The sequence below is a fragment of the Dermacentor albipictus genome, chromosome 3 (assembly GCF_038994185.2).
Source record: "Dermacentor albipictus isolate Rhodes 1998 colony chromosome 3, USDA_Dalb.pri_finalv2, whole genome shotgun sequence".
In the NCBI taxonomy this organism is placed as follows: domain Eukaryota; kingdom Metazoa; phylum Arthropoda; class Arachnida; order Ixodida; family Ixodidae; genus Dermacentor; species Dermacentor albipictus.
Window position 1 is genome coordinate 90,198,126 of NC_091823.1, and position 27,430 is coordinate 90,225,555.

Here is a 27,430-nt window from a genome sequence, read left to right on the forward strand (position 1 = left end):
AAAACGGACATATATCGACTGCGCATGTATAAAGGATGGCGGCACGGAGTGCGTCATAGGCGGCGCGCGTGCGCCCCTGTATAGGAGCGGCGGCGCGAACAATAAGTGGCCGTTTTCCTGCTGCGCCTCGATTATCAAATGGCGCCTTCTGTTCTTCGTTTCGCACTTGCATATACGCGAGAGGGCCACTGCGTGGGAGCAGGCAATCTTCGAGAAACAGAAGTGAGGTCAGCAGTCCCCACGGGCTGACGTCACGCTGTCTGATTGGCGGCGCTGTAGCGTTGATTCTAAAGATACATTACGACGCGCCGTCCGGCCTCCAGTTTCCTCTCCCTATGCGAGCTTGGCGAAGGTGGTGGCGGTGCAGGCCGGAGAATGCTGTGATTTCCCCGCACTCGTTCTTCTTTTGTCCGCGCGGCGGTGCGCTTATCGGTTTACCCGCTGCCTAGCCAGGCGCCTATATATTTTGCTGCTGCCTCCGCGAAGCGATGCAGGCTCGAACGCGCCGTGACTAATCACCTGTTTGTCGTTTGCCTTTCGCCGAACGCGCAGATATTGTGGCTGACTTTGATGAGGCAGGGACCCTCCCGAGCACCTAATTGGTATTCAGTGCGGCGTAGCACTTTCGCACCGCCGATGCTGCCTCGTCTCAAGCACGCACCGCCAGATTTGGAGGCTCAATAGAGTGCGCTTCCTTCGCACAGCCGGAGCATGTGGTTTCTCGACGTGTGTGCACGCACTGCATGCAACGCGCAGGGCGTATCGCGATAACCGGCGCCACTTGGCCCACAGTCGGCTTGTTATGCGACCGACCGCCGCAAAAACAGCGGTTCGAATCGTCCCTACACTGTCCGTGTGCTTCGGATGCCCAGCGTCGAGTGTCGATCGGTTAACCCTGATCATTCGAATCGGGCGAGGACATTGATCGCGTTTTAGTGTTCGAGCAAGTGTCCCTGTTTGCCCAAGCATTGAAGCGCAGTCTTCGATCGTTCAGTAGTACTGGTGGCACATAAACATGTATCTCATATGCTGGGCGTCTTGGGACAGTGAGTACTGCATATATAGTGTAGCACTAAACATTTGACAGAGATTTTGCGAATGAACGTCGGTGGGTGAAGGTGTAAATAGTTGCTTGATTGTTGCATGTTCTACAAAACGATGGACGTTATACAGTGACTCGGAATGTAACGCTTCGTTTGCCTGAGTATTAAGCGGCGCATTTTCGACGATCGAGAGATTTCCAATTTATTAACTGAGGAATGGAGAGCTATAGGTGCCACTCAGAGCAAAGGAAGGAGTGATGAGCATGTACAATTCTGCACCTAGCAGTGCACGTCACTCAAAGCTGAGACCCCAAGTTCTTGACACGATATAAAAAACAACGTTTGTACAGTGTTACACGTGCTCTCTCTCTCTCTCTCTCTCTCTCTCTCTCTCTCTCTCTCTCTCTCTCTATATATATATATATATATATATATATATATATATATATATATGTATATATATATATATATATATATATATATATATATATATATATATATATATATATATATATATATATATATATATATATATGCGTGATGCCCGGCGTTTGCAGTATATAGTCGAACGGACTATAAGCCGCCAAATCCCTATAGGAAGTGCGCAGCTATATGACTACATGCTTGTGTTTGTGTGCGCGCGCGCGCGCGTGTGTGTGTGTGTGTGTGTGTGTGTGTGTGTGTGTGTGTGTGTGTGTGTTTTTCAATATTTATTGCTCTTGGGACAGTTGTACGTGCTCGGGATCAAAAGAATGCTGGCTATTTCGTAAGAGCTAGAGGTGACTTTAGAAACCAAGCGTCAGTGCAATATACATAGTATATCTGTGTTGCAGCGGCACAGAACCGTCAGACGAAATACTATAAGGTGCATGTTATTTACCACAACGGCCTCTCGGTTTAATTATAGATATTACATTCCATCCACGCGGCCTTCTCTCGCGCTTCCTGAGCTGTCGCAATGGGTGCCATAGAATGCGAAACGCAAGCAGCGAACTATGGGCCGCGTTATTTTCCCAGGACGCGGCATTATATTCACGCAATCGCTGCGTCGAGTAAGGAATGCGAGCCGCCCGCGTTGCGTTGTGTACAAGGAAGACTGACCAAATAAGCATTTTTTTTCTCTTCTTTTTTTTCATTTGCGAGTTATTTATCATCTTAACGGTCACGTCACGCGCGTTCTGTTTACTTCCAGCGTTGCGTAATCATCGGTTTGCCCCGCCTGCGACTTCTTATACATACTATATCGAGTCCCACTCGCGTCGCGTCTTCGCTCCCTGCACTCCAACCGGCTCCGCTGCTTCACTTCGCGTTTTGCTTTGATTGTGATGAACGCTGCTGCTCCGCTGGCGCCGTTGGGCGAACATGTAGCTGCGGCCTCGTGCTGCGAATCCACCGCTCCGCCCTCCCTCCCGTTCTTAATGGTTCAACAATAACCACCAGCAACAAACAGCGCAGCCCCGCATGATCGGCGCGCGAACGCTCCTCCGTTCGCGCTTCGTTTATTAGCCGGATAAAAGAAGCTGGATGCCCGTAATGGCTCACGATCGAATTAGCGTGTCGACAGGGGAGATCGTTGCCGCGGTGTGCACAGTGCCAACCGGCGTCCAAGAGCCCGAACCGAGTTTTCGTCTCTCGATCGCGATACCTCTTGTTTCATTCTTCTTTCTTTTCTTCCTCGCCTCTCGAACTCGGCTTCACTCAGCTCCCGGGAGCCACGCGCGCGACTGAATGGGAAGAAGGTGGGAGAGGGGGCAGGGCCGCCGAAATTCGTCCAGCCTCGGCATGTATATAATGTTTCCATTGACGTTATTCATACCGCTGTGCGCGTCGATAGCGGCCAGCTAGACAGGAGCCGCGGCGCAATTATGATGGCGAGGAGCTAAAGAAATAAAAATAAGATATGAGAAATTGTTCTTCGTCCTCGGCTGAGCCTTTCAAGCCATTTCTTTCTTCCACCGCCTGCGGACACGCATCTCGCGATGCTTCCTAACGTGCAGCGCGTGTGCATTGAAACAACTATGGCTGCGGGCGATGCAGCGCTGTGCGTCTGTGTCTATGCGACCAGAGCTGCCGCGCAGCCTTTTCCAAAAGAACGCGCACGTCGACTAGTGCTTCGCCGACTGTCTTCTTCGAGTGAAGCCGTGGCCACCCCGACAAAGACAGTGCTGCCGGGAGGAAGATTCCGCCTGCAACCCCCCCCCCCTCTTTTGTTTGTTTTTTTGTTTTCTGTCCCCCGACTTCGAAACGCTCCTTGGGCGACTCGTAATAACAGGAACGGCGCCGCAGTCGTTAGAGCGGTAGAGAGAGAGAAAGATCGCGAGCCGGACCGGGGCAGAGAGATATAGACTACTTCTGCGCTGCTGCTTAAAGAGGCGCGTTTTGCCGAAGAACAATAACAAGTCTCCTCGCGGTGGAACAAAGTGCTCCTTGCCTCCGGCTGCTTGCTTGCTTGCTTGCCTGCCGAACACTCGTGAGCTTGTTGCAGGTGGCAGCAGCCTTGAAACAAGACGGCCGGCTGCTGCTGCTACCTACCCACCTACCTACCTACCTTTCTTTCGTCCGCTACACACTCCTGTATCCTCCCCCTCCCTCCCTGCGCGACCACCTCCCGGTCGCGTCTCTTTCTTTTTCTTCGCGCCAATGTATCCACTTTTGCTTTTCTCTTTCATGTGCATTTAAGCGCGCCGCATATAAGCGAGACCTGTTGTTCTTGGTCGCCGCCACCATAGGAAAGAGGAGGGGGGGTCGAGCTGCCCACTGAGTCCCGCGTGGTGTAATGAAGGAAAGAAAATTGGATCTGATAATCGAGAGGAAAAAGACGGGGAGGTCGTCTTCCTTTAAAAGCACGGCGAGAGAGAGAGAGAGAAAGACGGGGAGGTCTCTGACATTGTTCTTCCAGGCGCTCCCCTTGGCGGGCTGGCCCTGCCGTATGGTTATACTACGGGCTGCATACGTCGGGGCCCGCTTCTCCATCGGTGCAGGTTCTATATCTTCTTTGCATGCCATCGCTCCCCGAGGGGACCTACAGGGCGTCGGTCGCCGTCGTTCAATTTTCCTGTCTCTCTTTATCTTTATTTCCTTCTTTCTTTGCTCCCGCCACCTTCGCTCACTCTCTATCTCCCTTCGTGCGCATGCCAGCTTGTTTTCTCCCGCCGGCGTACGTACGCGTTGCGAGGGCATACACGCAGTCAGCGGCTATCTCGGTCCTTTCTTCCCTTTTGTTCTTCGAGGCTCGCCCACGGTGATGTGTCTGTGTGTTCCGAGCAGCGGGTCAGAAATAATGCCTGGCGCGCCACCGAGCTTGGCTTGGCTTCAAGCCCCCGGCCGCTGCTGCTGCTGCTGCCGCCGCCGTCTTCAGCCTCGGCTTCTGCTGCTGTTGCTGCTACCGAGCGGACTCGCGCAGATCGGTCTTGGGAGGGAGAATAATCACCAGCGAGCCGCTGGCTTCGGAGGACTGCCGAAGGAGTGGCGCGCCACTATAAGAACCACCAGCAGCAGCCGCTTCAATATTTCTTTTCTTTTTTCTTTGTTTTGGGCCGCAGCGAAGACAACGCCAAAGCGAGGAGTAAAAGAACAAAAGAAAAGAAGGAACTGTTGTTGCGCCAGCGGAGATCGCCGGCGCTATGTGTGCGTACGCGCCTTGCGCACGTACCATTACGTACGCGCCGCCGAAGACAGCGGCGGGGCCATCGGCAAGCGCGGGCCGGTCGGCCGTTTATTAATGAAAGGAACGACGCGCGCCGGACAATCCCCGTCGATGATGAGCCGGCGTCGGGAACACCTTCTGGGCCGGGCGCGAAGTGGGGTAGCCGCGCGCATGGTTGTTTCGTGTGCCCCCCGGGCTCTCCCTCTCTCTGCGCGCACTGCGGCGATCAGATGAAACAAAAGAAGGAGGAGGAGAGCGTAGAGGCCAAGGGAGCCGCTGCCGCCCCTGCCGTCCGACTCTTGCCGCAGCTTTCCTGAGGAAGGAGGGGCCCGCGGCGTCTCCTTGGATAACCGAGGCGGCCAGCGCGCCACCGAGATATGTAGTCCGACCGGGAACGCTCCGTGGGTGAAGAAGGAGACGCATCGAGTGCCGAAGAAAGCGGCGTCCATGCATGGACGGCCAGCCGGCCGGCTGGCTACCGGTCTTTTGGCTTCGGTAGGAGCTGGCCGAAGAAGAAGGGAGTAGAACTAATTAGATGGCGGCGGCGAACGAAGGAGTGGACCGATCATAGGTATGCCACGCCGCGTGGCCTATAGCATGAACGGGCCCATTCTCACCTAGTTTCTGACCGCTATAGTGGTAGCAAGTACTGTTCACTCGTGTGTGCCGTATGTGTGTCTTCTTATTGCACATTTTCTTTTCTTTTTGGGGCATCGTCGTACATGGACAACAACTTGTGATCCTAAGGATGATCCGGATTCGTATAATATCGATTCGGCATACAGTGCCGATTTGGCTTCGCTTTATAAACCGAATTAAGAAACGCAGTGACGAAGCTAGGGGTGTAGTTTCAAATCGGTGTGTTGGCAAACCGATCGTGTGCGGAGCACGAAGACTCCATGTGGTGCGCCGGAATGGCACATAGCACACATCTATAATCTTGGCTGCAGAGGAGGCGCATCGCCGCTTCGTCTGTCGTACTCTCACCTCTGCCCAGAAAAAAGAAAGAAATAAGGAAATATTATATGGATGGATGGATGGATAAATGAATGTTATGAGCGTCGCCTTTGGACCGGGAAGTTAGTTGCACCACCAAACTCTTATTTTATCGCCTAATGTCCTACCTATGTTAAAAAGGAGAAAGAAAAAAAAAACCCACGATGAATTCCCATAACCAAAGTTTCTGAACCCCTATTGTGAACTTTGTTTTTGTACGCCTCCGTTGTTCGGTGTTTTCCTACTTACACCCATCTTCCAATAGCCTCTTACTAATCTCGATTGTGGACATGTTTACTTTCCCCCCTGCTCTCGCTGAACCCAAGGGCTTCAAGGAGGCCACTGATTCATAAATCAACCGCGGGGCAGACGTTTTGATGTTCTAATAAAACATGCTCCGTCGTTTCCCTAATTTTACCACAGCAAGCACATGCTTCTTCTTCCTTCTTATATCTGGCTTTATAAGTGCTTGTTCTGAGGCACCCTGATATCGCTTCGAAAAGTAATGAGCTTCCCTTTGAGTTATCATGAATTGTTTCTTTCCTGATTTCGGTTTTTCCTCTTAAGTAGTTACTCAGGGCAGGTTTCTTTTCCATTGCCGCCATCCATGAGATTATCTCAGCCTCTCTGACTTTCCGCTTGACGTTGTCTGTTGCTGTGTTGCTCACCATACATGCCGCATACATGCTGGTAAGATTCCTAGTTCTTTTCCTCCACTGTGGATCAATGTTATCCCTGTAGAAATACCTGAACATTCTCCCAGCCCATTTATTTTCTTCCATATTCCTCAGTCGTTCTTCATAATTAATTTTACTGTGAGCTTTCCTCACTTCAAAACTTGTCCAGACTATGTCACCCTGCACAGCTTCAGTTATAGTCTTCCCGTGAGCGCCCAATGCGAGGCGTCCCACTGACCTTTGGTTGCCATCGAGTCCTGATTGTACCCCTGATTTTAAGCAAACAACCGCATTTCCAAATGTAAGTCCTGGAACCATTACACCTTTCCACATACCCCGGAGGACTTCGTACCTATTGTATCCCGATAGCGCTCTGTGTTTCATATGGCCGCATTTCTCTTCCCTTTTACTGTTATTATTTTTTTCCTGATTTTCCATATATCTATTGCCTTCGTTTATCCAATATACCAAGGTACATTCTGTTACCCGAGGTATTTCCTGGCCCTGTATCTCCACTGTCTGTTCACTGTTTTCATTGAATACCATGACACCTGATTTTCTAACACTAAATTTCAAACCTAAATCGTTGCCTTCCTGCCCACAGATATCAGCGAGACGTTGCAAATCACTTTGCTTGTTAGCTAGCAACACAATGTCGTCCGCATAATATAAACCTGGGAGCTGCCGCTCTACTACTGTACCCACCTGTTTGTACGAGAGATTAAACCCGATATTACTTCCTTCTATAGCGACCTCTCCATCCTCACCATGTACATCATATATATGACCGCCACCTGCCGCGCCCTCGATGGTTTTGGCAAAAGGGATAAAACGCGAGCATATTATTCGCTGTTCTATATGCATTAACCAACAGGCACTTCTCGGGGCCATTTTGAAACATTAGAGAAGCCAATAGTCCTATACGATATATGGAGCCCCTGTGCGCTGGCGTTGCTGCGTTAAATCGACACCGCCGCACGCAATCGACGCACACCCCGGGCGTTGAATGAGGCAGCGCACCCACTCGACCGAAACAAACACGAACCATGTAATATCGCGAGTGCGTCTGCGCTTTCGGCTTGCGTTCCAGTCCGGCCGTGATAACATACGTTGTCGCGGCCTTTGAAGGGGCTTTTGAGGCCCATTCTTGCGGTCGTCCGTATTCACAAACGCCATTCGCCTCGGCGTGGCGTCGTCGTCGTCGCCTCTTATCCCTCAGAGGATCTAGGCTTTCTCTTCGGAACGCTCGACGCGCGTGGCTGGGCTCGTTTGTCGCGTGTATCTAGCCGCGTATCGCCTTCTAGGGAGTCGTCGGGCATGGCTGCCGCGCGCTGCACCCCGCACTATTTGCTCGCACCTTCCCCCCTTCCGTGCCTCTCAAAGCGCTTCGTCGATTGTTACTCGAGAGTAACGCGCGATATGCACAGGGGGCGCTGTTGTATTGTGCCGCGCCTATGCTGTCCTGCCACTGGTTGTGTTCACTCTCGCTCTTTCATCTACAGCTGGGAGTGCGTAATCGGTGCTTGTATGTGCACATGTATATTGGGCTCGGGTATACGCATTATATATGTAATGCCAGCGCAACTTAGCTGTCCGCGCACGCTCGAACGCGTAGGCTGCTGCGGACGTGGGCTTCTAATGGGCCGCACAATCCGTGCCAAGTGCCTTTCGTAGTATATATACGTATAGATATATACCGCTGCTGTATAATACGTTATGCTTCGGCTTTCCTCACTAACTTGCCGCTCGCAAACAACGCGCTGAAAGTTGAAATTGCCGTATCGAGAGCACGCGTGGAAGGCTGCTGCTGCTGCTGCTGCTGCTGTGATTTTAGTGCAGGAAACGCCGGCTTTGTCTCTTGCGGCTGTTTTGCTCTCGCACTCTTTAAATCGCTCGCACACTTTGTCTTAGTATCGTTCATGCTGCCAAGCTATGAACCACCGGAGGGGCACTGGCAGATGCTGAATATACCACGCGCACGCGTATACACAAACATCTCAACAGTGTCGCTTTGCTTCCGACCGACCCTCGAGCAACTCCGCAGTTACAGCAGCCCGTTATCGCCTCCGGAACATCATTAATTCCGCAACAACTCGCCGCGCGACCGTTCTCCCACGTCCTGCTGCGTGCATTGAGACGTGCCGCGAAGCACGTGTACTCCTGTTTTGCGTCACAGATTAACTTTCGTGCTCGCTCGACGTAGGCCTAATTGGCTCCCCGGCGGCTTCGTGGTGTCAGTGGCGCACGGAGTGTCCGCAGGCGCCGTCGTCGCCTTCGTCGTCGTTGTCGTCAGCACTTGTTGGCGGCGCGGCGCTTCTTCTTCGTGCTCACGCACGGGTACGCTGAACTCGCTCAATTATCGCGCCTGCTCGTGTTTCCGCAGTTCCCCAACCCCCCAAAAAAGAACAGATGTCGGGACGGGCCGCCGTTAATTAAGACGTTCCTTCTTTCCCACATATATCTACGGGTCCAGTGCCGAGGTGCGCGGCGCATGGTCCCTGATGTTAAACATAAGCAGGCCGGCGCGAGTGTTTATCTAAACGGCTCTATAGTGATTGCGCGCACGGCATGCTAGCGCAGATATATGACATACCGGAAACGCTCTGCCCGCGGTTTAGGCACGTTTGTTAATCATCGTCCGTCGCACGTCAACTTCGTTATGCCTTTTATGAAGTGTGTTGTGGGTCAGACTTCGAAAACAACGTCAAGACTTCGCTTAAAGATCCCCCTTTCCACATGGCACAACTAAAACTGGTCGAAACGAACATGATTTGGTGCATAATGGATTCGAATTCCTGGTTCTGGAGGAAAGTATCTCACTGCGGGCAGAACATTTCCCGTATACTCATGAAATCTCCGTGGTTATTATGTGTAGCTGATGTCTTTAGCGACTGACCTTCAACCTTATTCGCGAAGAAAATTATCAAAGCGTGTTCGTGATAGCCCAGTGACTTCACCATCGTTTCTTACGCTGCATGATTGACTGACACCGATTCTCGTCGTCGCTTGCATTCCTCACCTGTTCCCCGCAATTTCCGAGATCAATCTTCCTTATGCCGACGTCTCCACCTTCTCTGGGGCGTGCGCGAAGAAATTTGCCCTCTTCAACTTATAAATAATGTGTGTACAAACAAGACAACGCGAACATGCATGTCGTTTGCCCTGTGTTCTTCGGAAGATAGCCTCACTTCGGCGGGGTATAGCCATTTACGATCAACGCGTAAGCGCATACGCTAAATTGCGAAGAAGACGATACAGCGTGTAGCGCGGGAGCGGGTTCTGCCGTGCACGTATTCGCAGCACTGCACACATTACATCCATGGATCGCTCCGCGCCTCTCATTCACCCTCTCTCCCCCCCACCACTTCTCCACACATACGTACGCACACGCACACTTTTACGCGTTTCCGTACTGTTTTGCGCCTGCGAGCACAGAGAACGCGTTGGCATCGCTAATGCACGCCCGTAGCATGATGTCGCCGACAGAATGCTGCGTCCCTTGCGCACACGCGCCAATCTGTGCTATATAGTCGGAGACAGGCGTCTGGTTTCGTTAGTGGAAGGGTAATTTGGTTATGCGGAGCTCGCGTTTTACGCTCGGAAACAATATCCCCCGCCCGAGGTGGGGTGGCGCTCGGCATGCCAACTCACTGCGCATCGGCGGAGAAATATTGGCATTACGTGACTTTGAAGCTCTCCCTTTCGGCGCTGTGCTCGCGTGTACCGCGGGCGCCTGTTATGAGCAGGCGGGGCAGTGTGGCGAGGCACACACTGAGTGTGTACTACGTGACCATGCAAACGTGTGCACTTACAACGCTTTCGACGTTAATTGTGTATTGCCCCAGTATTAATACAATTTTAAAGAAAACACATGCAACGTTGCGGAGTGCTGTATCTAGCAAGGTGAACAGTGAGACTTCTTGATATTTTCTACAACTGATTGCCTTTGTAATCAGTTTTTTTTGTTGTTGTTGTTGAGCCACCATTTCTCCATTTCTTTTTTTTTTCTGGATTTTCGTTTGCAACAGCGGAATCGTCGCACGGCTTCGGTGTCTCCATGAGGTAACTCCGGTGTACTTTTCGTCGAGTACGATAATTCGTATAGAGATCTAAATTGTGGACTTGTATGCGCGAGGTATAAATAAGATAACCCGATAAATACCGCAGACAGGAATACACGTAGTCATCTTTCGTTGGTGTTTATGCAAAAGTGTTTTTTTTCTTTCCCTCTTTTACACTGCATGCATAGAATTTAAAGAAAAGGGACTAGCAGATAGAAGAATTCTAATCCTTGAACTCGATTGCTCAAGGACGCAGATATTACTAGCACAATAAATGGAAATACATCGGCTAATTAACAAAACACTAATTAGATTTATAACAACTTTACGGCACTTATTGGAATGTACTATTCGTAGCGGTGACTTGACAAGGCATATCCCGTCGAAACAATTTCTATGGATGGCACCGTTTTTGGGATATGCGCCGTCAAAGTTACGACAAAATGCACTCTTGTATACCGCTTATTTTTCTAAAACGCCGTTTTATGCGTGAACGTATAAGAGTAACTAGAACGCCAATTTGTTTGGTCACACACTCTGTTAATGAATATGTCGAAACTGGTGTCATCCTAAGAATTCGTGCCAAGCGCTTTCGTCTTGCGAACTCACCGGCTAATATGTGCCGTTAAGTTGATAGTTAGAAACTAAAGTAGCGCTTTTTTTTTTTACTAGTCGGCTTCGCATGACGATTTCCCTTGCAATGACATTCCGTCTCTTCGAGTAATCCAGTTCGAGGATTAAAATGTGCTATCTGCCAGCAGGCGATATTTAATAACTGTGCGTAGTCTGAAATAATAAGAATGAAGACTCCCGCACGCGCGATTTCTTGGTTTCTATTGTTGTTTTTTTTTTCTCATTTGCTATCAGCTTTCTGAAACGTTCTTTGTGATATATGGTAGGCTATAGCGTTGCAGTATGGATAATGCATACGGGCTTAATGTTCTTGCATTACTTGTTTCTGTTGATCGCTACGCCACTTTATCAAGTGTTGTAGCGCCGCGAGTGATAACGTCACTTCGCGCCGTGACTAATGCGCTCCCAACGAGAATCTTTACAGCGAGACCTTTAGCTCGCGTCCCCCACGCGCTTCGCGAGCAAATTAGCATATGCACGCGCGCGCGCGCACGCACACTCTTTGCGCCACACGTGGAATCCCATCTCCGCCTCTCACCTCTCGCACCACCAACGAAGCTGCCGGCGCGAAATGCATACAGGGGGGGCGATCCTTCATTTCGACTGCTCAGAAATATAATAAGCTCGGCTTCTAAAGGACGGGGAAAATGGAGAACCGAGATGTTAAGCAAAGCGCGGGCGACTCGGTGGCTGTAAGACGTGAAAAAGAACAACAACACACACAGGCACAAAAGGTATGTAGATGCAGGCGACACGGGTGCAAAGTGAGGAGGAGGCTCTCCAAAGTTCCGAGCACATCGCCGGGCCGCGCCCGCTCCGGTGGCCGCGTTACTTTGCCACGCAGTTTCGACCGCGGCTTCTGCAAGCAGCAAGGGCGGAGAGGAAGAAGATGTATATGTTGTTGCGGCGCGAACCAACCCCGCCATGCAGCCCCTGTTCGGAATGCGTGCGCGGTGTGGCATATCCACCCGACGCGCAATTATGAAAAAGCGCTGGCGAGTTTGCTCGCCGGCCGGACCCAACACGTGAACCCCGCACCCGCGCTCCTCGCCCGTTCCCGCGTCGGCATCGACAACACGGCTACGTACACTTTCGGAGAAGAGAGATGGGGGGGGTGTTTTCCTCTTTTGCACGAGGCGTCACACCGGCGCCCGCCCGCATCGTTTTCGTAATTTGGCTTGTCGTGGCCGGCGGCAGGGCCGCGGCTCGCTGCCCTTCGCGGTGGCTTGCTTAACTTGCTCGCTAAAACCCAAAGTGCGCGCTCGCAAGATTGCGTCCCTGCGGTCCGGTCCTGCCATTGCGGCGCTAAGAGCATTTTCCCCGAGCATCAGCACTTTTGGTCAACCTGCTCGTTCGCGTGTTCTATACCGCGGCCACGTGTAAAAGGGGCCTCTCCGTTCCTGTTTTCCTGCGCGTTAGCGCCGATGCCCGCGAATCTCCTAAGAAACTTGGGCATAGTGCTTCCGCACGCTAAGCTGGGGGGCACGCCTCTGGCCCGTGTGTACGGCGTTTTCTCTTGGAAGTGCCCTGTATGATGTATACCGCTGGCTGCGTAAGCTGCGTGACTTGGGCATCGCTGCTGCAGGTATAGCACTTTTCTCGCAGTCTCTCTTTGTTTGGCGCTTAACTGAACTCTAATATCGATGTACCCGATAGGCGACATATATGCACGCTTTGCTACGTGAGATGAACGCGCATGTGGAAAAAAAAAAGCAAGCTGGATTGCCTCGTGCCGGCAGTAAAATTAGTTTATGTCGCGCACTAGTACGTTGCGTAGTTCTTACACGAGTGCCTTGTTCGCGGGATTTCTGCCATCAAAATAAGGGAATATGTTCATGAAATACGGGCCTATACACACATTAAATTAATTTACACCCTTAAAAGTGAGGAAGGGCGTAAATGTGTTTATAACTCACACCCTTAGGGTGTCATTTATATAAGTCAAACCCTAAGGGCGTGACTTATCTACACATTTGCACACTTTTTCACTTTCAAAGGTGGAAATTATTTTACAGTGAAGTTTTAAAAGAATAGCATTGTGTGCTTTGAATTGAGTGGTATGCTGATGTGGTGGCCCGTACGAGAGCAGATACCTGTGCACAGCGCCATGCCCACGAAGCACATATACGACGGCTGGAAGTGGGTTCCTTTATTGTGCGGTTTGCTGGCATTCATTATGCTCAGCTGCAAAGTGACGTTGAGGAGTTCACGAGTGCACGGCAGTAATTGGCGCATTTCACTGTACTTTCGAACAGTCAAATACTCCCAGTGCAGTGGAGAGTTTCGTAAAAATTTTGTCCAGCTAACTCCTACGTGGAATATATATGTACATACATAGTTGTTTTTACCTTGCGCCCTCATCGCAGTATAGCCGCTGTGGCTTGGGTCCTAACCTGAAAATTGGTACTCATCTACAACAATGCTGTGTCAAGAACGTGATTTAAGGGCGAAAAAGAAGGCAGATACGGCACAAAATAAAGGTGCATACACTTTTAGAACAAGTGCTACGGTCAACTCATTCGACAGCATATATATATATATATATATATATATATATATATATATATATATATATATATATATATATATATATATATATATATATATGCCCTTTTCTTTCGTCCTGTGTCTGTTCTTTTGCGATCATTAATGAAGTCATTTATTTGTAACAACTAGACCCTCCTAAAGTCCTTTTAAGGGATACTGAGCCCGTGGTAGTAAATGCAGCCGGGACACACTCTGATATATAGATGCTCACTGTGCTTGTGTATACCTTAGAGCTCTGCGAAAAAAAGAAAAAGAAAAGAGCAGCAGACTGTATGTGCACTTCTCGCATTCGGTGTTCTAATTGTTGCGTGTTTCTTTCTCTCTGCCTGCCTCGCAGGAGCATGTCGTCTAAGCGCAAGAGTCCGCCCACCAAGCTGTCGACGGACGAGCTGCGGAGCGAGGAAGAGCAGGAGGAAGACGGCGCCCTGTGCGAAGGTGCCGACGCCGACGAGGAAGAGGAGGAGGAGGACGAAGAGGAGGACGACGACGAGACCGCCGCCGCGGGCCGCCTCAGGCTGACCGCAGCGTCGGCCGCGTGCGGCGATGGCGACGCGCTGCTGTCCGGCCGCGCCCTCATGGGAGGACCCCCCGACCAGCTCATGGAGGAGGACGAAGACGACGACGTGGTCGCGGCAGCGGCGGTGGCGGCCGCCGAGGAGGACGATGAGGACGACGAGCGCGCCGCCGCCCTGGACGAGTTCGACGAGGACGGTCGCTCGGACAGCCTCGGCTCGGACGTCCTGGCGCACAGCCCAAACGGGTCAGCAGGCCGATTGCCGCCTCATTGTCGTTTCGTTTTGCGAATCCGTGTGCGAGAAAGAACGGGAACCGGGAATGGTTTGCTAGAACTGCGAGCTGCGAAGGTCGTCTTCCAGCCTATCTAGTAAATAATGTTATGTGGGAAACAGAAAAAAAAAAAACTCAGTGCCCTTCTACTCTGCGAAGAAGGATGACCAGTGAAGCTGTGTATGTGGGCCCCTTAATGGCGAACTGCACCTCCGCCGCGGGTCGGCCCGGCATTTCACTATCTTTAGGATCGGCCCACGTATGGGCAGCTTTGTGTCTACACACGGACACGATCCTGGGGGAACTAGCCCTTCACTGTAATTCGCCGTAAAATTGGTTGCGTCTTTGTGTTTCTTAAGTATTTAATTAATGACGACGACGAACGCGGCAGCAGTGGCAAGAGTGTGTTCGCGTGGTAGCGCCGAGGGGTGCCAACGAGCGTGCTGTGGAAAGAAGACGACGACGCTAGAGCCATTGCTGATGGTAATAGTTTCGTGTTAAACACGGACACGATTCTGGGGCAAGTAGCCCTTAATAGCTTCGCTTTGAAAATGGAAAACACACGAACACACCAAAAGAAGTACTAGTAAGTTGAATATTCAGGGAACCGATATAACAAGCATGACTGCGTATTCGGAATATTTTCTTATTGGTAAGAATATTATCTCGTTCGTTGGGGTTTGAGCGCCTGTCAGCCATGATGACACTTAATTTGCGTCAAAAGGAAAGAATAATGCATGCATCGCCCAGTGAGACGGAATCGTGTTTTGTGTCAAAGCTCGAAGTCCCCGTGCTACACGCGTAACATATAGGACTGTGGTGGCCGGAGGCCACTGCTGTGAAAGTAAACCAGGAACGATGAGGGAATTTAATGTTGAAAAATCAGCGAGGCTTAACAGGTGAAAACGGAAAAAATGGGCGCGTTGACACGAACCTTCGTTTTTGTCTAAGCCGCGCGGATTTTTCGTCATGAGCTCATGTGCAAACTAGCTCAATGTACTCTACTCTGAAGTGATTTCTATCGTCGTCGTGAGCATTGTGGCTTTTTTCATGGCTTGCATTGCAAAAAAAAAAAAACGAACACGCTGAAGCGGCACCGCGTCCTCTATATTCAGCGGACTCAAGCGCTTGTTCGTTCCTCGTTAGCAGCTGACTTTGATGCCCACAGCGACCGCGGCAACCCTTTGCGCTCACAGACCATATTAGAGCACCGTCCCGACCGATCGTCGGCTCAGAAGGCAGTGAAGGCACTTTTGTGTTTTCTCAGAACTTTTGGTTTGCTCGAGCGACTTTAACTGAAGTGCTGTCCGTACACGTATCTGCAACTTCTCTCTCCTTTCATTCTCTTCCCCTTCTCCCATCCCCCAGTGTAGGGTAGCCAACCAGACTATTGACTGGTTAACATCCCTGCCTTCTTGAATTCTACACTCTCTCTCTCTCTCTCTCTTTGCGCTCACAACGGTCTCTCGCGCGTGCAGGAACGCGTCCTATCACGGAGGCTACGCGCCGGGCGACCGACTGCTCGGTTCCCGGCACACGGACTCCGAGGACTCGGACGCGTACGGACCGGGCTCGCCAGCCGAGAACCTGACGACGACGACGACGACCTCCGCGCTGTCGGTCGCGCACCAGCCGCACAAGCGCCGTCAGCCGCCGCCGCACCAGCAGCACCACGCGCACCAGAGGACGCCTCCGCCGCCACCTCCACTGCTGCCCCCGACGTCGTCCGAAGGGGGACGCCCCAAGAAGTCCATGGACGACGTGCTCAAGAGGCTCACTTCCAAGATGCACACGAGCGCCACGCTCAACGACGGGGCCTCCTCCAGGGCGCCGCTCGAACACCGGTGAGCCATATGCGCCTGTCTTCTGTAGAAGTGCGGGTGCGCAAGCATTATATACGCGTGTGCCTTTGCCGCGCCCTGCTAAAGCTTCAGAATGTCTGGAGACACGGACTTTAAACGGAAAGGTTAAGCGAGCCTGCGAAGTAGGCTGTCCTGCTCTCAGACCACATTCACACATTCACTATAGTATATTGAATAGCTCGGTGCCGTTAATCACGCTGCACATAAGAATGAAGCAGCTAATCCGCTGGCGGGGCGATTCGTTGAGGATCAGTCATGTCATGCTCGTCCCGCGTGAACCCCGCGTGAATCCAGCTTAAAGACAGGGAATATTTCGCCTGAAATGCCTTCACTCGAGCACGGCTGGTACGGGACTACGCGTGAGCTCTTAGAAGTGCGCCGCATATGTATTCTCCAGGCAAGCCTTGACGCGTGATGCGTTTCTTTTGTGTAACCCGCCCCTTTTGTACTGCCGCTAATAATGTATTTAAGATAACGAAGCGGGAGGAATGAGGACTATGACGCCAGCAGGCCAGCGCTGTGTAATCGGCTTTGCTGAGGCATACATACACTGAGACAGAATTAGATGGAACTCGCTCCCATTCAGCCACCCAAAGTTTATTAATGCACTTCTTCGTACTCGCTCGCGTGCGATCGCATATACCCTTATGTGCAGTATTCAGTTGTGTTCACACTTCACAGCGACATGTTCTCACAGTCGCACCAGCAAAGCACTTATTCGCGTTCACAGTTATTAGTGGGGGTGAGGGGGCATGCCGACTTGTCTCACTTCAGAATAAATGACAGCCAATTACACGGGGCTTACAAGAGCAGTGCACTCCAGGTGTACGACTCGCCGATACCAATGTTAGAGCTTAAGCGCTTACGCTTCACGTTTACGCTTTACGGAAGTACAGCGCGTTACGATAAACGTGGACGGCACAAACGACGCTTTTAGCGACGTCTCGTCAGGCTTTTCCAACAACACGTGAAATTTAAATGTGTTACAAGGGCTCTCAATATACAGCAAGCAAAAGGGACCGCACGTTGCTGATTGTATTGCTACCTACGATTTACACCAGCATATAAGTACCATGGGGTCGGTTACTGCAGTCATAACTGGGTCCTCTCTCTGATTAAACTCTGCGCCACAAGATGGCGCCAGCAAAACGACTGCTCACGTTTATGAACCAGGTAACCCAACGTTCCACAAATGGTAATTACGTATATGGATACGCTGAAACTCTCTATATCGACTCTATTAACACTCGCACCGTTAGAGACTCGAGTATCGGTGTGAGCACGAGCACAACATTGCATGAGTACACGTGATCCAGTGTACTCATACAATGGTATGCCGATTTGTGCATTGGAGAAGGCAAGGAACAGTGAAGTCACTTAGCGTTAAGCTATTCGGGGAGCTCTCCGGAAAGCAGTCACCGTTATCCTTGCGAGAAACCTCTATTTTAAAGCACATACCAATATAATGATTCGCACTGGTGGTGACTGAAGGATAGAGTCGTAAGCAGGTCGATGTGGCAGATTTTGGTTCGGAGCAGTAGAATCAGGCAGGCTGGCTCCACTCCTCTTGGTGTTCCTTTCCTCGGCGGATTAAGACTGTGTCTTTTCTCGTCGCCTTTCTTTCCTTGGCAAGCTAGCCAACATTCCAAAGAAAGAATAGAGATCTGGCATGCAAAGCTTGGCGCTTCCTTGAATACAGTGTTACTCCAGAATACCGTCGGACGGTGAGCTAACAAAAGCTGCAGGCATTCCGCAGGTTGCTTAACGTAGCAACTAAAGATACCGGCGACAGGGAACACTTGCCAGGCACTCGTAACCGTGCGCGGGCACCGGCATCCAAATCGGCTCGCGCTGGGAAGTCTGCGAAACCGAATAAGGACCGCGTGGGCCAGCGCCGCAAGCGCGAGGGAAAGAGAAGCGGTTCCGCGTTGATGGCACAATGGAGGAAGTCGGTGCTGCGGGCTAACGTGGCGTGTCTTCGTACTGCGCCAATCTCGGAGGCAGGCCCCGCGGGGGAGGTGGCGGATGCGGCGACGCGTGCAAGAGGCGAGAGATAGCGACAGGGAGGACGAAATGGAGGGCAAGAGGAGAGGCCGCGCTGTTGTGTGTGTCCTGCGCAGAGCCATTGTCTCGTGACCAGATTGGCGCTCGGCGAAAGGCCGCCTTCCTTCGCGCACGCGCCGACGTCGTTGGCGCGCGCCGCCGACAATGCCAGGGCGGTGCTTCCCAACAATGGGCCGGGCCTCCGCGGAGAAGACAGCTTCTCAGGAGGAGGCGCTCCCGGCCGACGCTTCTCTCCTCTCCTCTTCCGCTAAGCGCGCGGCGCCGCGCTCGCCTCGCTGGCTTCTTTCTCCTCCGGCCTTTTCCCTTTGTCTGCAGCGCATTCCCTTCGCGCGCGCGCGCGGTAGGCGGTCTTCGAACAATGGATCCGCGCCGGTGGCGAACCGATTGTCGCCGGACGCGTGTGCGCCGGCGCGCCTCGCGTCGCCGTCGTCGCTTCGATTCGTCGCGGCCCCCGCGCACGGGGGGCCCCTCTTCCGCGACTGGCTCCTCCTGCGCGCTGCGCTATGCCACACGGCTCGCGCCCACCGCCGCCGCTGCTCCGGCGCCCGTTGCGGAGGAGCGCTCAGCTTTAATTTGTTTGCGATGACCGCGACTGGAGGAGAAGAGCATGCGGTGAGAAGTTTAGCGGATTTTGTGATAACCTTGAACGGATTGGTTGTCGGCTGAGTCAGTTGCGACGAGAAGTGTTGCACGGTGGGAGGTCATTTTGGAGCTCAAAGCCCGTCTTCACAAAACCTTCTTACGCTAGAATTGTTCTTCACAGAAAGCTTTAGCCGATCCCCGTGTTGGACATACTTCTAGAATAAGAACAGCGTGGGAGACAGGGACAAACGAAGAAAGACACACAGAGCGCCGACTGCCGACAACTTCCAACAAAAGCTGTTGGAAGTAAGCACCGTGTGTGTGTCTTTCGTTGTTTGTCTCTGTTCTCGCTCTGTTCTTATTTTAACATGAACTAACTACATGCTCAAGCCTCTAAGCTTCATAGCTGGTCATATAGTTAGCGAAGGCGACCGGCCACCGGCAAAGATCACTTACGAAACAAAACAATCGTGGCTTCTGCCCCAGGTTTCTATTCAAGCACCTCGTGGTGATGTTGCGATGCGTTCAGCTCGGAATAGTGGAATCGCACTTCTGATATCCTCATTCCCGCCTTTTTAGGGAGAAAAAAGCAATGCTGCAGTTGTTGAGGTCGACTTCCAAGCTTGGCTCTCGTTACTGTTCAATATGTGAAATTGGTGCTGCTCAATATGTGAAATTATAGCACATCCTAATAATTTGCCTAAACTGAGCATGTGCGAACAAGTGGGGCCGCTGTCCCAAGTTTATCGAAGCTGGCCTACTTACTTTAGTTGGTAGCGCTATGTGATGTCTGCGAGCATAGCCTGAGAGGACCGGAAACGGATTACATTTCCGGTAGGCAGTTTGAATAGATAGGCCTTCGTATTTGACCTTTCAGAATTCTAGCCATTAATTATTTTGATCATTCTAGCGATTCAATCATCAGCATATTAATTGTAATCGGAACTGATGAAATTTTCCGCCAACGTGTTTGTGAGTAATCATTCGAGCTCGTCTTTCAGCATCGATAGAAGCCGGTACCCCAAAGTATCGAGATGAGTGGCAAGTACAAATATATCACGAACTCACTGTACTCACGGATGGATTTTTTTCTTTCTTCTTTTATTTTTATTATATTTGGGTGGCGACCCACACATTGCACTCGTAACTGTACTACAGTGCGGTGATGTGAAGTTCTCACGCCGTCCTCTAACTTTGTGCTATTTGATTACGAGCGTCACGATCGTCATTCTCCTTCTTTTTTTTTTTTTGCTATATCAGCCTTCATCCAATGCATATCAGTAGCTGAGAACGCACTTATTCTGCTGGCGGACTCTAAAGTTCTTGTTCACCAGCAGTGAATCTGTTTCTCTCTCATTCTGATGCACAACTGTATAGGCTCTTGACGTTACTTTGTCTTTTCTTCTTTCTTCAGTCAGTCTTTATGATCCACGTTGTGTGGGATTGCGCCTATCCTCCGTGCACAATTTCATTTTTACTTTTGCTTCTTCCACATCACGCATTTGCTCCGAACCACGACGGTGATGGATTGCCCAGGGAGCCCCCGGAGGGCAAGGCTATATAGGCGCGCTTTACGAGGCGATATCAATGCGACTGCTAGGTTCGGCCACACACACAAACAAGCGCACGAATGCACGCGCAGCAGGCAAACACAAACGCAAGCTCGCGTATACATACTATATGCGTGGGTCGTATAATGACACGCGCAGCTTCTTCCACAGCGCGGCTGTTAATTGTCGGTGGCCGGCCGGTCGTATAGCGCGAGTAAACAGACGCACAGTGTCGGTGCCACGACGAGGGTCGTTTGCAGGCCACCTGTGTGTTGCATCTTCGTCGATGGCTCGCAGGTCCCGGGGAGGAAGCAGCGGAGGCCACGCGGATGGAAGCGATCACGGCGGCCGCAGGCGCGTCACGCTGCAGCTGGAAGGGGAGACACTGCGGCTCGCATTGTCCGGCGGCAGCCTGAGGGACAACGAGCGCCGACTCACCGAGATGATCAACCAGCTGCAGCAGCTGCGAGATCAGCTGCTCGTGCAGCAGAGGCTCCAAATGGTCAGTGCACGATGTGACACACTGCTATATATAGGGACATCGTTGCGTTGTGTGCTTCTAAACTTCGCTTTGCGCTGAGGTGACATTGTAGTAGCGCTTTCTGAAGGTCGACACTGCGCGTAGCGTTGCACGCGAGGCAGCAGATGGGGCGTAGAATCGCACGTATTTGCTCGGACGTGCTTCTGCTTGACAGACGTAGTCTTTGTATACATGCACCTGCTCTAGGCCATGACGCCATACATATAGCGGCGTACCGTTGCCCACCGTGAACCTGCTGGTTCTGGCAGGTGCGCCAGAACTATTGGTCCTGAGTTATTTGTTTTCATTGTTTTTTTAACCGTCGCATAAAAAAAACTACCAAAGCTGCACATTATTTCGGCCACGAATTAAAGCGGCTCGACGAAAAGTTACAAAAACTGTTTATCTTCCATTTGGCTCATGAGCCTGCGCGCTAGCGACTTCATAGGTTTCTTGTTTACAAACATGAAGCTTGTCTCCCACACTAGCCTCATGATTAAATTGAGAAACGAAATGCAGAGAAGGCTGTGGGTTCGCAAACAAACGCCCATATTGCAGACAGAAAGAGCAGGCGACAGCACAGCCACTTCTCTCATTGGCTGCTAGCTGTTGTGAACAATAATTTTGGCGAAGTAAGTTTATGAATTCATCGTGTCTTCTAAGAAAACTGAAGCCAGTACACAGTCTGTCGAAAAAAAGAATTCTTGCCTGCATTGAACGTGACGGTATCGCGGCCGTATCTTTGTGGTGTCATGCTCGGCAGCTTGGCTGCATGATGCCTGTGTGGTCTTGTCAGCTCGTATGCGCTCGAGCTTTCTTCTCCGCGATGTGTTTATTTCAGCTCGGAACGCAAGGCCGAATTCACCGAGCAGTCCGCTGCCTGAATAGAACGGTTCGTGAGAAAGGGATCGGACTACCCGTGATAGCACACAAATAATTGATTAGTATAAGGGGCGAGTGAGGCAAACATTTACGAATGTAAAGCTTTGTGATTTCGGCCCGCAGTTCTAAATGTTGGACAAGTTGATTATTCAACCTGGAAGAACGCAGTACACGCATGGTCAACGACAAAGAAGAATGCACAAGAGAGATAAGAATTGAGCCGTTTCGAGGCCACAACAGAAACAGTCCCTCGTGTTTAGTGTGTGCCCATGGCTTGTGCCATTGGCAGCAGTAACAGTGTGCTGAGAAACGTTTCCAACGATTTCCGAGCAGGAATCGCTCAAAGCGCAGACTCGGCTTCTTTTTCGCACATGTGTCCAACATCACAGTATTACATATGTACGGTCAAATGACCTTACGACTACGTAACCGCGGTGATCCTCTACTGCGACGAAGTTCATTTCTGCCTTTTTCATTTTACTGATATGTGTGCTATATTCCATCGTGAGCGCACGTAAGAGTGCACTGCATTACAAGCGTTCTGCCGTGGTGTTGTCCAAAGCCACGGGTTACAACTCCGCAAAGCAGACCAATGGTCATCGATGGCAGGACAGTAATGCAGCAGAAAAGGTGCTGTGTGCGGTCTTCACGCCAAGCGCACACACCTTGTTCAGACACAATGACACTAGTTGTCTTCAATAAGACACTGACGGGACTGTCGCAGAGGCAAGCGACATACCGAAGTTACATCGCTCATTGGCCGCTTGGTCAACGTAGAAGGTAAACTAGGAGTTCTGAAATGCAGGACAACACCGTGAAAGAACTTAGGTGCACTAAGCGATGATCCGTCAGCTGTCACAGGAATGAGAGTGAGATTTATGAGGCAGGACAGCAGGCACGGAAATTAACGTATTCGAACAACATCATCACTTGCAAATTGTCGGCCTCGCGTGCCACCGGCAATCCCCGTGTATTATTTTCGGTGAAGGGGTCGAGTAACACATGAGTGTATGCCTACGCGTTAGTTATTAGCGAGTTCGCTGCCGTCGCTTTTGTCGCCACGAATTTTACAGATACGCACTGCACCGACCACCAAATCCCATATATATATATATATATATATATATATATATATATATATATATATATATATATATATATATATATATATATATATATATCGCCAGATTTTGACTCTTATACATGAAGCAGTTCGTTTGCTTCAAAGATCTTTCATAAGAACAAGCCTCAACCCAACGAAAAGCGTTATTCCGGTGTTCGTCGCAAGAGCCGAACGCTGGAGCGGCTTTATATAGGACGCGGACTCGAAAGGTCTTCATCCCTCTCGTGCTTTGCGGCTAGGTTTAACGTTGCGACGCACGCTTGGGCAAACCAAAAAAAAAAGAAGAAATACCACGCGCAAACACATATCTCCGCGGCTTACTTGGCGCGGCGACGGGCTGGGACGCCGCGCCTGTCTCGCTCCTCGAAGGCGCGCATCGCGAGTGTCGTCCGAACGGAGCGGCATCGGTGGGCGCGCTTTGTTGGCCGCTCGCGGCAGTTCGCACGCGCCCTCCTCCCGGGCGCCCGTTCTCTCTGAGACTCCGGGAGGACAGGTCCCGAAATAGCTCCACCGCGGTGCCGCACTCGGTAGCGCGGGATCGCTCGCGCGCTGCGGGCGCCTCCGGCCACCACCCCCCTCCTCTTGCGCGCGCGCGTCCCGGAGGCGAACCCCTTCTTCTCGACGCTGTGTCTCTCCGGTGCTGTGTGTGTGTGTGCGTGCGTATGTTTTATGTGCCTTCGACCGCCGAGCCGTTGACTGTGACTCGCACACCGGCGCAGTCGCCTCCTTCACCTCATCGCCGAGGTAAATCTGCCACCGGACGTCCTTTACGTGGGCCTCCCTCCTTCGGCTCTCGCGAGCTTTTGTTTCGCTCCGCGTCTGTTTTCTGGCGCAGTCATTAGCGGATGGCTCGTAATAGTCGCGAGATGAAACTGCCAGGTTCTTCTTCTTTTTTTTCTTTTTTTTACGTTCACTGTTCACAGGACGCAGTGCTGATGTGTTTACAGGTGAGGTTAGTTTGTAGGTAAGCGCTACGTCGAACATTTCGGAAGGCACTTACCGGCAAGAGCATGACGAGAGTGATACGTACTTTCTTTTGGAGTCAGTTCACAGAAACGCTAGCCACATCGATGCGCATGCGTGATCTGCTCTCCAGCGATGTCCTCCTCCCTCTGGTGTGCTATGGTGCTCACTGAGAGATAACGGGAGACATTAGGCGACAAGTGTACAAGTCGTATTGGCGTATCTGACAACAGGAAGCTGGCATGATCACTGACCATTGCTCATTCTGTTCTCTCGCGCCAATAGCTCGCAATATGCAAGTATACTTGCCGCCTGCGCAGCAATCTGTCACGGAGAGTGGTTCACGTTCGCTGGTCACTTGTTGACCAACGTAGCTGTACATACCGTCATGATGCATCAAACCTCGTCAACCAAGATCGTACGATAGCAGGTTCCTGCCGTGGTGGGCTACGCGACAACGTTATCACGATGGGGATCGGCTCCATAGGAGGGTTCAAGGTGCAAGAGAGAGAGAGAGAGAGACATGGGAACTGCAATCGCCCTCCTTCACCTTTGCAGTCGCTCTAGATTGTGTCTTAACCTTGTTTCTGTGACTACTTTCTTGACGCCTCTAGAGCGCCGGCGCCGCGACGGCGTGGGGAGTTGAAAACTTCGCTACTCGCGCGCACCCGCGGTCTGGAAAAGCGGCATACGTCATTGTCACGGTCTCCTTCCTTAGGAATGCGTGCGTCTCCCACACACACACACACACACGCACACACACACACACACACACACACACGCACACACACACACACACACACACACACACACACACACACACACGTACACGCAACTTACGCTACGCACCCCTCCCTTCACGCACATACGCACACACAGACACGTGCTCACCGAGGAGCAGCAGTAGCGGCAAGCAGCGCGAGTTATTCGCCTAGGTCAGCGACCTGGATGCCGCGTTGCGCCTGGCTACGTGAAAAGAAAAGGAACGTACCGCTGTAGCCGCCTCCACCGCCGCCGCCGCCGCTACCGTTGCGCACTCGTTGTGCTTCCGGCCGCCGTGGCGGGAAAGGATGACGAGGATGCTGCGCGCTTCCGGTCTAGCCGCCGCGACGCACCGCGAGCGCGGACCTGCCTGCCTTTCGCCCCCGTACGAGCAGAAAGGGGGATTGGGGGAGGGACAAGGGTTGCGCGCCGGGATCGCCTCCTGCGCGCACAACTCGCGCGCCACGGGAAAGCGAACACCCCTGAGAACACACTTCCCGGCCGCTGTAGCGCAATGTGTGCCGCGCTCGTTCTCCCTTGGCAGGCATAGCTGCAGGCCACAGGTTCGCTTTTTCCGCCTTTTTTCGTTGCCTGCGTCTTCCTGTTCTCTCTCTCTCTCTCTCTTTTCTTTTACCTTCTTTCTTTTTGCGGTAGCAGCATATACCGCAATACGCGCGACCGGTGACTTTAAGAAAAAAAAAAAAAGCCTCGCCCCCGTCGTGCTTTTAATACGCGCCGCCGCAGATAGGGCCATGCAGGCAAGGCAAGCGAGCGAAGCCCCGGGTTCTTCGTTGCGAGTTGCCCCTTTCTCCATATTTTAAATCTGGCCGCTCCCGGGCTCCTAGGGCGCAGCTTTGGAAAACTCTTCCTATTTTCATCTCGCGCGCTTCTCGTGCCGCATTTTTTTTTCGCCCTCCGTTTCCCTCTTTCCCCTCCTTCTCTGTGTGTCTCCTAGATGCCCCGTCCTGGCCTCACTTTATTACTGCCTGTCCCTTGGTTCGCTCTCTTTTTTTCCCCCGTGGCATGCTTTCTTTTTTTTTTCTTTGCAATGATTTACGTGCGCGCTTTGACTGTCTAGCTGTTCGCGTTCCGGCTTGTTTGTGGCTTCTTACGCGTTGATACATCGTTTAAAGTTCTCTTTTCCTACCTGAGCGTCGGCGGGCGTTTCTGCTTGCGCTTGTTTTATGTTCTTAAATTTTTTATGTAGATTGTTTGCAGTAATTCTGGCGCCATGAAAACCAGGTGGAAGCGGCGCGACACGCACACGCCCACTCATACATTCGCACAAGCGTTCACAAACGTGCATTCTTAATCTCGCAAATAAACACGGTCCCTTTCTCGTACACACACACACACACACACACACACACACACACACACACACACACACACACACACACACACACACGCATGCACGCATTGACGCATATATATAGGGACACAAAATTGTTCACACATACAGAAATGCGATCTGCGTCTCTCTTGCGTGTGTGCATATGCGTGGATGCACGCATTCGTGTGCGCGTTCGTGCACTTCGCTGGGGCGAAAGCGAGTTCCCCCTTTCGCGGCTGCTTTCGAGCGCTTCCCTTTTTTCGCGGTATACGGCGGCGCAATGCGGGAATGGGGAAGAGGGGCACGCGGGGGGGGGGTGGATGGGGAGGGTGATACCTCTTCCCGGGGCGCGCTGTGCACGAACCGCTCGCACGCATGCGCGCGACGCGGCATCACCGTCGTTCTTCTTCGCCCCGCGGCCGTAAAGTGAGCTGCCGATGAAGCGGACCTGGAATCTTACCGCCGGCGTTGATCCAGCTTTTCGCCGCCAGCAGCCGTCCTCCATGTGGGTGGGGGCTCTCGAGCTAAAGACGGGAAGGGGGGGGGAGGAGGGGGAGAGGAGAGGAAGTATCCCAGTCCTGAATTTATCCGGCGCGCGTTCGGAATGCGGGAGCTGCGCGGCCGATCAAAAAAACCCTTTTGGGATCTTCGTGCTGCCGCGCTGGCCGTTTCCCCTCCCCGCGCGCCGAAGCCTCGCCCGTTTTCGTTGTAAATTATCTCTCGGGCATCTCGCATACTTTCCTCATTTTTTCCGTCATATTGCTCGCTCTGTACGGTGCCGCCGCCGAAGAAGCACCGACTGTGCTTAAACGCGAGAACGTATACATACGCGTTCAAAGGAGAAACGAACGATATTATTTCTGGCGGCGTTTCTTGTCTCGCGACCCTTTGCATTCTTGATCTTTTGGCCGTACACGACCTTCGCGTTCCTCTGTCGGTCATTTCTTTGTGGCGCTGATTCTTTTATCTAAGGCCGGGCTGGGCGGGCGTGCGTGCGGTATAGATACCGTGGCGAGTTGGCTATGAGAAACGACTCATGTCAGACTTTAGCGAGATAATGGACGTATACAGTGCGCGCTATTCAACCTGGAGTATAGATGCGGCTGCCCTTTACGTTTCGTCTTTTTTGGTCAAAGGAGTCCGTACGCGCATTCGCATCAAGATGGCGCTGCTAAATCGTGAGGGGCATATCAGAAGGGGCTATAGCCGTTTCGTTTTTCTCTCGCCGAGCACCGTTCCTTTGAGTACTTATATCAAGGCGGTGTATACAGCGGGCCCTTTCAGGATTCGGAGTTGTTCGTAGCATTTGTTCGGAAGACGACACGGCCGCTTCCGTGAAAGAATGGTCTCGAAACATTCGAATCGTAAGCATTTTTGCGCCAACTTATCTCTGCGCATGT

At 51.8% G+C, this 27,430-nt stretch overlaps 1 protein-coding gene across 11 annotated transcripts in view; it reads left to right on the plus strand.

Moving 5' to 3' along the window:
* Window positions 1-27,430, plus strand: part of LOC139057471 (transcription factor Sox-5-like) — an 884,741-nt gene that overhangs the window by 755,525 nt on the left and 101,786 nt on the right. For all 11 annotated transcript variants that reach the window (XM_070535789.1, XM_070535790.1, XM_070535791.1 and 8 more), the window contains 3 exons: window positions 13,941-14,363; window positions 15,868-16,233; window positions 20,745-20,949. In XM_070535789.1, coding sequence (XP_070391890.1) covers window positions 13,941-14,363; window positions 15,868-16,233; window positions 20,745-20,949 — 994 coding nt within the window. The remainder of the gene's footprint in view (window positions 1-13,940; window positions 14,364-15,867; window positions 16,234-20,744; window positions 20,950-27,430) is intronic.